Source organism: Fukomys damarensis, unplaced genomic scaffold (genome assembly GCF_012274545.1).
Source record: "Fukomys damarensis isolate Sample0158 unplaced genomic scaffold, DMR_v1.0_HiC HiC_scaffold_16, whole genome shotgun sequence".
Classification (NCBI taxonomy): Eukaryota; Metazoa; Chordata; class Mammalia; order Rodentia; family Bathyergidae; genus Fukomys; species Fukomys damarensis.
The window spans coordinates 41,002,158-41,011,610 of NW_022900928.1; the positions used below are offsets into that span (position 1 = coordinate 41,002,158).

Below are 9,453 nucleotides of genomic sequence, written 5' to 3' on the forward strand. Positions count from 1 at the left end.
CATAGCTATTTAAATGTCTTAAGGTATGAACTTGTTTATTAATCAAAATTTCCCAAGTCTTTCCCAGAAAAGACTAGAAATTTAATCTCAGGATTTGCCTTGTCAAAATGCATGTATGGTAGCTTTGAAATCCATCATAATTATTTTTCTGTAAGTCAAAAAATATTTTCACACATTCCTTTAGGTCTATATCCCAATCCTGGAATGTATTGGTTATACATTTGCCAGGAAGCTACAAATACCTGTATAACACAAACTACATAAAATCTTTTATTATAGGTTTCATTTTCTAGTATATGTGCTGCCAAAGAGAGCACATAGGTTTCATTTTCTAATAAAAATTGATAAGAAATTTTTATTGTCACATATTTTTAGATTTTTAAGCTTTGCCCAACACATTTGTTTTGTTTTGTTTGTTTGTTTGTTTTGGTACAGGCCTTTGCGCTTGTAAGGCAGGCAGGGGAAACCACTGAGCCAAATCCCCGGCCCTGCCAAACACATTTCTAACAATAAGGTGATCAATATAAATAAGAAAAGTCATTGTAGAGAAACTTTTAATCTTCAGAACTGAAGTATGCACACCAGTCTTCTTGACTTGTACATGCCCCACCTCAAGCATTTTTTTCTCAATTATCTTTCGTGTTTTTCCTTCACTGGCTGCTGTTGCTGAGCAATTTCACAACACTAATGCTATTAAAGTATGCACTCATGACCCCGTTGTAGCATAAAGCAAACAATGAACATACGGAATGCAAGCACATAACTGATAATCATGCCTTCTAAATGCATTTGAACTTGACCTATTGAAATGTCCATTACAAGATGTATGATAGCCTTGTGAAAATCACAGGTGAAAATGCCACTGCAGGAAAGCAGATTCTTTGGAAATAAATCACTTGAAAGATTTTAGAATGGTAGAAATTGACTGAGAAAATTTTAGTACCACATAATGAAGTAACCCGCTTAAACTCTATGACCAAGTCACCACTACTAAAAGCTCTTAGCTGGAGCACTGCAGCATGTGATTTGACTTGTAAATGACATTTAGACTAAAGAAAATAATGAATAACAATTTAGTGCAAAGAGTATACATTTAGAAAGTTGGACAGCACAGTGTGTCTCTTGCTCTGAAAATATCTTTTCACCTGGCAGGACTCCTCTCAATTCTGTCTACTCTTCTAGGTATACAGGTGACCACAGCATTTTTACTCAACCAGTCCACTAAAAAACTGTAACTCTCCTTAAATTCAGAGTCAGCACAGAAACATAAAATAGAGTAATTGTTTTGTTTTGGTGTTTTTTTTTTGTTGTTGTTTTTGTTTTGGTACTGGGAAGTGAATTCGGGTCCTTGTGCTTGCAAAGCAGCTGCTGCAACTACTGAGCTAAATCCCCAGTCCTAAATAGAGTAATTCTTACAGAAAATTCTGGTCTGCACTTTACTACTGGAGAAGAGTCCATTTTCAAGCACCGGAAGACTGGTTTCTAGGACAGAGCTTGAGACAAATATTTCATATCTCACTATATAAATGTCAGACAAACCTGTGAGTTAGGAGTTACTCCTTATTTTAAGTCTAATAATGAGAATTGAACTCAGCGCCCTTGCACTTAGCTACAACCTCAATGCTTTGTAACATGTTTTGTTTTAAGACAATGTCTTGCTAAATTGTTAAACTGCCTGTGCTGGGCTTGAAGTATGATTTGCTTGTCTCAGTTTCTAAGAATAATCAGATTACAGGCAGTTAGCACTACACCACTGGGAGTTACTCTTTTATTCTTAATTTTGAGCATTCAGAGATTTCAAAATAGAGAGATGGTGACACATTGGAAAAAAGAACTACCTATAAGCAGAGGTTATTACATGGGCATAAATACAGTATACCCAAAGTTTATTTAAAGTTAAAATCCACTATTATCAAGTAGAAAGGTTTACTGGATAGCACAATGAACATAATGTATTTTAATAATTTTCTGTGCAAAAAGACATAAAAGCTTTAAAACTGTGTATACATTTACTATTAGTTTTAATAGTCATAGTTATGAGAAATGGAGAATAATAACAAAATTTTAAAAAACCCAAAATCCCAAACCCAGCATGTTAAATTTGGTGATCAGAATGTTACGATTTTGATTACACATACCTCTGAAAGGAAAATTACAAATGCTGATCAGTCTGGAAATCAGGCCATTCTCAACATAGCTCAAACGAACACTCCTTAAATATTACTTCTTTATTGTCTTCACAGATGAGTAGTTTGATCATCTGGCCTTTCATTAGGATGAAAACTATACTACCCTATTCTCAAAATCTTAGGGAAAATTATTACTACCAAAAGTACACAATTAATTTGCAGTAGAAGATTTAGTATATTTGATGAACATTGTTTGCTTACCTTTTAACCACTAAGTCATTTTCTAAAACAATAAAGGTTTTCTACAAATGTACTATCACTTTACAGAAACAAAATACATATAAAAATAAATGCATTTTTCAATTTTTACAAGTATTGAACTTGATTTAGCACTTCCTATCCAGCACTGTATAACTTCACACTTCCATTTAACTGCATAAGAATCAAATGTCACTCTGTGTTGCCAAACATTTCACATTCTGATGGAAGGATGACACTTTCTCCCATTGGCAAACCTGCCACCACTGAATGCTATGAAAGTTGGAAAGTGTTACACATTACTGTAGAATTGCATTTTCACTCAAATGATTTTTTTATAATCCATCATAAATTTAAAACAAACACAATTTAAATACAAAGGTCTACAAAATAATGTGAGGCTTGGTTAAAATATATAATATGAAGAATCTTCAGTAAAAGAAGCAAGCAATAAATTTACTTATTTTTATCTAGGAAAAAGTAGAATTTAGTAGGTTTTTTTCTTTATAAAATTATTTCTAGTTCTAAAATATTAGAATTAGTTTTAATTCAGTAGAATATCTCATAAATGTGTACTTTTCATCTATCGTGTGTTAAATAGGCAGGGTAACATATTATCCTCCAGCAATCACTAGCTTAATATTCATAAACCAATCCAACTATCTCCAACAACACTGACCTGGAACAAGATTAGCTAAGAGGAATTCAGAAGGCCACACTAAGAGAAAGAGCAAACTTTGTTTATAGAGATCTCAGAACAAGGACAGTGATGCTTATTTGCTCATGGCTACTCAGCTTGTCCAGAAAAAAAATTAAATACTAAATCCTCAGGTGTGATGGAAAAATCTTTGTTTTATTTTCTTTAAACAGTGCTTTATTCTTATTACTAATAAAAAAGACTAAAATTTACCCAGAAAATCTCTCTTTACAATCTCCTCATTCCCTCCTTTACCCTCTGCCACACTACATCCCTATAAATTAGTCAGAGGTAGATATTATTTCTGCTTTTTAATAAGTACCCCAGTATATTTCAGCGAAGAAAGCTCCACGTGTCCTGAGAGCTACCCTACGATCCTATTCACTTCAGAACTACCGGGGAATGGCTGACTAAGATGCTAACAACACTGGCTCATTTTCAGAGTAAAACATGACCGAAGTCAATTATTTCCACTTTTTTAAAGGAATTTCTACCATTCTCATTCTGGTTTTGCAATAAATTCTAAAAAGGAATAAAATACTGTGAAGATTTCTTGTTAATGCCATTTGGTAAGCAGATAATCATCATTTTAAAATAAAGGTACAATAGCATTTGGGGCATGTCCAGATCTGTCATTAAAGATGTCAAGCGGACTGAAAAGTTGGTACTTTCATAAGGCAGATAATCCCCGGAACCTGGAGGATAAATAAGCAACACCTCTAACCACATAGTGAAGAATGCAGAATAGGTCACATTCCAATAAATGTGCAGTACTTTACATTCCTCTAAAACTGGAGAGAAAAAAGGATTTCAGCTTTCTCCTTGGCCAGTATGGTGGCTGCAATATATTTTTCAGCAGGTAATCAAAGCCCCCATTTTGTGCACTGCGCAGATTTTCACCACTAAAATAGATTATATAGTCATACTAAATTGACAACAAGATTCAAATGAATGTTCTGATATAAGTGAACAGATACATCATTATGATACAACAGAGAATATGTTTCTTAATGTCTGCATTTATTAAGAAAGTTTTCATTCTCTGGGTGGAAAGATAGCTGTGAAGTCTGACCTTGGAAAGACAAAATTTTAATGAACGGTAGACGCAATGGAAGCATCGCATGATACCCTGTCCTTTTTATTGCTATGTAGATTAGAGTATTTAATAATATTTGTTTTCACTTAATCTCAGGTCTTCTCTAGGTCAAATAGAAGCTCATCAAAGCTCTGTTTCTTAAAGATGCCTGATAATTCTAGTCAAATATAAAGCTTTAAATTCTAGTAATAAAAATGTGAAAGGATTCCTAAAAGCAAATAAAGCACCACATTCTTCTATTCTCAAATTAATTTAGCACAATTTTATCACATTTGAGCCTCTTTGAAGATATTAAAAGAAAAAAAAACAAGTAGAATTGCTCAGTCAGAGGTTATAAGTAATTTTATCCCATTTGATAGATTCAAGTACCTACTTGGGAAATGTTTTACTTCATCAATAACTAAAACTAAAACAAGGCTGATTATTGGCTTGCCATCAATATGATTGGCCAAATTAGCCAAAAGCAAACACAATACAATATAGTACAAAACAAAAAAGTCTAAGTATGTCTTGTTAAATATTTTTCTTTGATTCCTTTTTATTCTTTTGCTTCTCTGAAAATTTTGTTGCACTTACCAATTCTTAAATACATCGCCTAGTACCCCTCATTTAGAATATTGCTATCTATTCTAAAGAAATACTATTTAACTTCTGGTAATTTTAAAAGATTGATGTGACTCTTTTCATTCTCTCTTTTAGTGGATTCTCCTATATATTGGACAATGTCTGCTTCTTTGTTTTGGAAAATTCAGTCTAGCTCTTGCTACTCTAGCCTTTGAAAATAGTATGGATTAAAGTTGGGGCAACAGATGATAAATTTAGAAAGAGGGAAACAGTAAGTTCTTACTGTTCCGTCATGAGTGGATGGAATAAATGACAATTTCATTATAAGCTTGATTTCATTATTGCCTGTCTCACTAGTTTTCACAATGCTGACTCTTCTCCTAAACAAGAAGTAAATAACAGTCATGTGAACAGGTAAAAATAAATTTTTATTTGTTAATATAAACTTTTCAGTTGGTACTTTAAAAGTTGATAATATTGTAACTTTAATCTATAAACCTAAGCTAAAACTATGGGTTCAATACTTCTTAGAATCTTTATTACTATGTATTTTTCCAATGCAAAGCTTGGAGAACCTAATACCTTTGGCAAAATTATCATGTTTAAAACCTTATATCTGAGGGTTGGGATTTAGCTCAGTGGCATCATGCCTGCCTCATGAGCACAAGGTCCTGAGTTCAATCTCTGGTACCAAAGGGGGGGGTACCTGAAAGTAGGTTCTAAAAAGCAAAATATAAGACTAATAATTTTAGAATCAAAAGATGGAGAAAATAATTTTCTACATCTGCACTTGAAATTAATACTCTATCTTATTTTCCTCCCAATATAAAATAGAAAATTTTACAGAAAGATTCAAACTAGCAGGACTAGATAATTTATAAAATGTACAGTTCATGGGGAAGTGGAAAGAGTCTTTCAGTAGCAAAGATGAGAATAGTTGGGCACTAGTCTCAGCTTTGCTACAAACTCCATAGATGTCTTCAAATAAGTTACTATCTCTCTTTGGGCATCAGTTTCCTCAACTGCAAACTAAGAATGCTCCTAACTTCAGTATTTCTGTAATATAAACAAATCTAGAAATCCTCTAGCTAGAATAAGTAAACAAAAATGTTAGGGGCATCAATTTAAAGATTTGTCCCATTGGTTTGTTTAGAAAAAAATCACTAGGCAGCTGGTATAACCATCCTTAGAGAAAAAATTAAAAAGGGTTTTTGTTTAAAGTTTCTCTCAACATAAAGATAATTTTTCAGAACCAGCATTATCTATTGATGGCAAATGTCCTTTCACTCTCTAACAAGCCTCTTGCACACAGTGTCATACCATTTAATTCCACTGCCTTCTGTAAGAACTCAAAGATTGATTTGGGAAGTTACAAATAACTAAATTAAATTACTTTGGCTTATACCTTGTCTGCCTTGCTATTTATTACTTTTTTCAGTTTCTATGATAATAGTTGCCTAGCTGATATTTTCAAGTCACTAAATGAAGAATTAACAAGTGTTTCATTTCTACATGAAATTATTTTTTAAAAGCAAACTAAGTTCCAAATGTATGTAACCATGCATTATGTGCTTACTTAGGTATATGTGTGTAGTGATGTAAGATCTTTCAGTATTATTTATATGTAAAATCAGAATCTTCTTTTGCATAAATAAGGAGATACTAGAAGATAAAAAACTAATGGAAGATAATGATTTATTTATCTTGGGACATATAGAATATTCCTTGCCCACAAAATGAATTTACTAGTATAATACTATAAAAATTTGATAGTTTCTTACAAAAGAAAATAAGTTCCTGGGTTAAAATGACCTAGAGTGATAATCATCACCCCCCACAGGTTCTAAAATATATGTTCTTGCTATGAATGACTTGTTTATGGGCCCCACAAACTTATATATGTAATGTGGTACGTTTCATCCTATGCATGTTGAAGGTTCTTGGAAAGATACACTATCCCAAAAAGGTAGTGTCCAAATGAGAAATCTTAACCTTAGCATTAGAATTCATTAGCCTGAGTCACACAAATAGTCCATGAAATTGATAGCACCAGAACCCAAATTCCTAAAATTATCATGCTAGTGTTCACACGAATGCTAATTCCAGACAAATAGATTTTGTTTCTTAAGCTTGCATTGTTTTGTGAACAGATGTTGCTGCTTTATTTGCGCCGAAGGTATGGTGAGCTTCTAAGGTCTTCAAGGACATCATTTCAATTTTAATAATCATTGCTCCTAAAATGAGTCACTTAAGAATTTTAAGACAAGAGTTATCTTCATGAAATCTCTCAAAGCAATGCAAAGCTCTCTAATAATTATGCGATGAAAATTTAATTTCATTCCTATTCATAGCAACAAAAATTAACTAAGTTTAACATTAAACATTTGAACATCTACTAGAATTTAGAATTGGCAAGGACATTCATCTAGCATAGCAGACCTGCTCTGAGATAACAGCTTACTGAAATTAGATGCTTTGATATAATTGCATAAATAAATTAAAATCACTACAATGTCAGTATTGCACATTAAGCCTGGATAATTCGTTTCTTTTCACTATTTCTGCTGTTTTTTCAAGACAATTTTTTTTGGGGGGGTACCAGATTAAACTCGGGTCCTTGCAATTGAAAGGCAGGTGCAGTGCCACTGAGCTAAATCCCCAGCCCTGAAGACAATTCTTTTTAATCTAGAAAGTATAATCAAGATGAGCTGGCTATTAAATATACTTAAATCTGTAGGAGCATTGCACATTTCCCATCATTTTTTATGACTCTTTCCACTGAAGGCAGAAGAAAGAATTCCAAGGAAAAGAAGAAATACTGACAAGCAAATATGCTAAGGTCATTCAAAGCCTGATGATTTAGCATGCTTGATTGTTATATGTGAGTCAAACAGAAAATGACAGTAACATTTACCATGTTATATTATACACAACATTTTAACGAAGGCAAGGCAAATCAGACTACTGTTTCAGCAATACATTTGATAGCAATTCATAGATGTATACTAAACAATATAAATAAATTGAATTAATGCCTTAATTCTTAATTTAGAAAAGTGGATTATTTTCCTCTCTGAGCAAAGAATATCATAGTCAAGGACCTTAACCTCATATGATCACACAGCATAAGCCTAAGAGTACTATAAAAATATTATTTGTTCTAAGTTTAATTTGAATAATCAGTGAAGTATTTCTGCTTTTGTTGAAAATAAAATAGCAGGTGCCTGTTCAGGAATGTGACTATACTTTCAATATCTCCATTGTAAGCTCATGTGTGACCAAGGAGAGAGAGCTTATATTTCAATGCCTGCTGCCAGATATGTTGCTCTTTGGTGCAGATTAAAAAGTGCAAATTACAAGAAACACTTTAAGTACTTCAATACTAAGACAATTATACCTTGGGGAAAAAAAAAAAAAAAAAAAAAAAAAATGCTAAAAAAGGAAATAAGTCATTGGCAGCCAACAACCTGTTTATAAATGATATATAAATATAAATATTACTTTATAATTTATAGTAATATTTTCATTACTATGCAATAGTAATAGGTTAAATAAATTGGAGAGGAAAAAGACTTATAAGATCACTGTATCTAACGCATGTTAGGGGAGTGCAGATTTTCCTAGACAGACAAAAGAAAAAGAAAGAAAGGAAAGAGAGAGAGAGAGAGAGAGAGAGAGAGAGACAGATAAAGGGAGAAGATACTATATCAATACCTGCAGAAGTTTTGATCAGTATATAATCTAGAGATATCAAGTGGAGGTATAAGCAACAGTAGTAAGGAAGATTAGATATCAATACATAGTACCCGTACCAATACAGAGTTGTGTGTTGCATTTTTAAACACAAATATATTTGCCAGGAGCACTTCCAAATTAAAGCTACTGTGTATAAACAATGTAGAAGATATAATATGAGTTTTAGTGAATTTTTAATTTTGTTCAACCATAAGCAATTTAGAGAGGACCACAGCTATCATCTTCAGAGTAGACTAGTTCAGCTCCTCATGAGGGAGTTCTTGAATCTGCCATAAAAATCAAGTGTGCATCTAATCATGGTCTTCTCATTTGATCATCAAAAAATGAATCACCACATCAAATATTCTTCAAGGCCTCTTTGGTTTCCAGATTAAACATGCAATGTGACCTGTCATCTTACGATATTCTCTGCGTTTTCATTTTAAATAATCATAAATAAGAAAACCAACTGTTTGATTCAGCTGAGTCCTCAGTCTTAAAAATTGCACTCATTCTTTCTTTAAAGTCTTGGTTCAATCAGCATTTTTCAGCTGAAAGATTCTTTATTGTATTCAAATTTCGTCCCAAATGAGTTATTCTGGTTACTCAGTTTATGAAGGGTCTTGGAAATTGAGTTGGGTCCACAGCAGAAAACACCAACTGTTTTCCTGGAAAGAGAAAAAAAACAAAAACAAAAAAACAAGAAGTGAAAAATCAGCAGGAAAACTAGGTAGAACGTAACAGATTGGAAGACACAAAAACAAATGCAGATGTACTCAGCTACCTCATCTTTGACAAAGGAGCTGACCATCCTCAGTGGAGGAAAGATAGCCTCTTTAATAAATGGTGTTGGAAAAACTGGATGTCAACCTGCCACAGATTAAAATTAGACCCTTATCTTTCGCCATGCACTAAATTAAAATCCAAATGGATTAAAGATCTAAATATTAAAACAGAAACATTAAACTTGCTGA

The 9,453-nt window shown here is 32.8% G+C and overlaps 1 protein-coding gene across 4 annotated transcripts in view; it reads right to left on the reverse strand.

Annotated features, from left to right (window-relative positions):
- Nucleotides 1-8,286: 8,286 nt before the first annotated feature.
- The window catches only part of Nox4 (NADPH oxidase 4), a 141,378-nt gene continuing 140,211 nt past the window's right edge, over nt 8,287-9,453 (reverse strand). For all 4 annotated transcript variants that reach the window (XM_010633719.3, XM_010633720.3, XM_010633718.3 and 1 more), the window contains one exon: nt 8,287-9,147. In XM_010633719.3, coding sequence (XP_010632021.1) covers nt 9,027-9,147 — 121 coding nt within the window. In that variant the 3' untranslated portion in view covers nt 8,287-9,026. The remainder of the gene's footprint in view (nt 9,148-9,453) is intronic.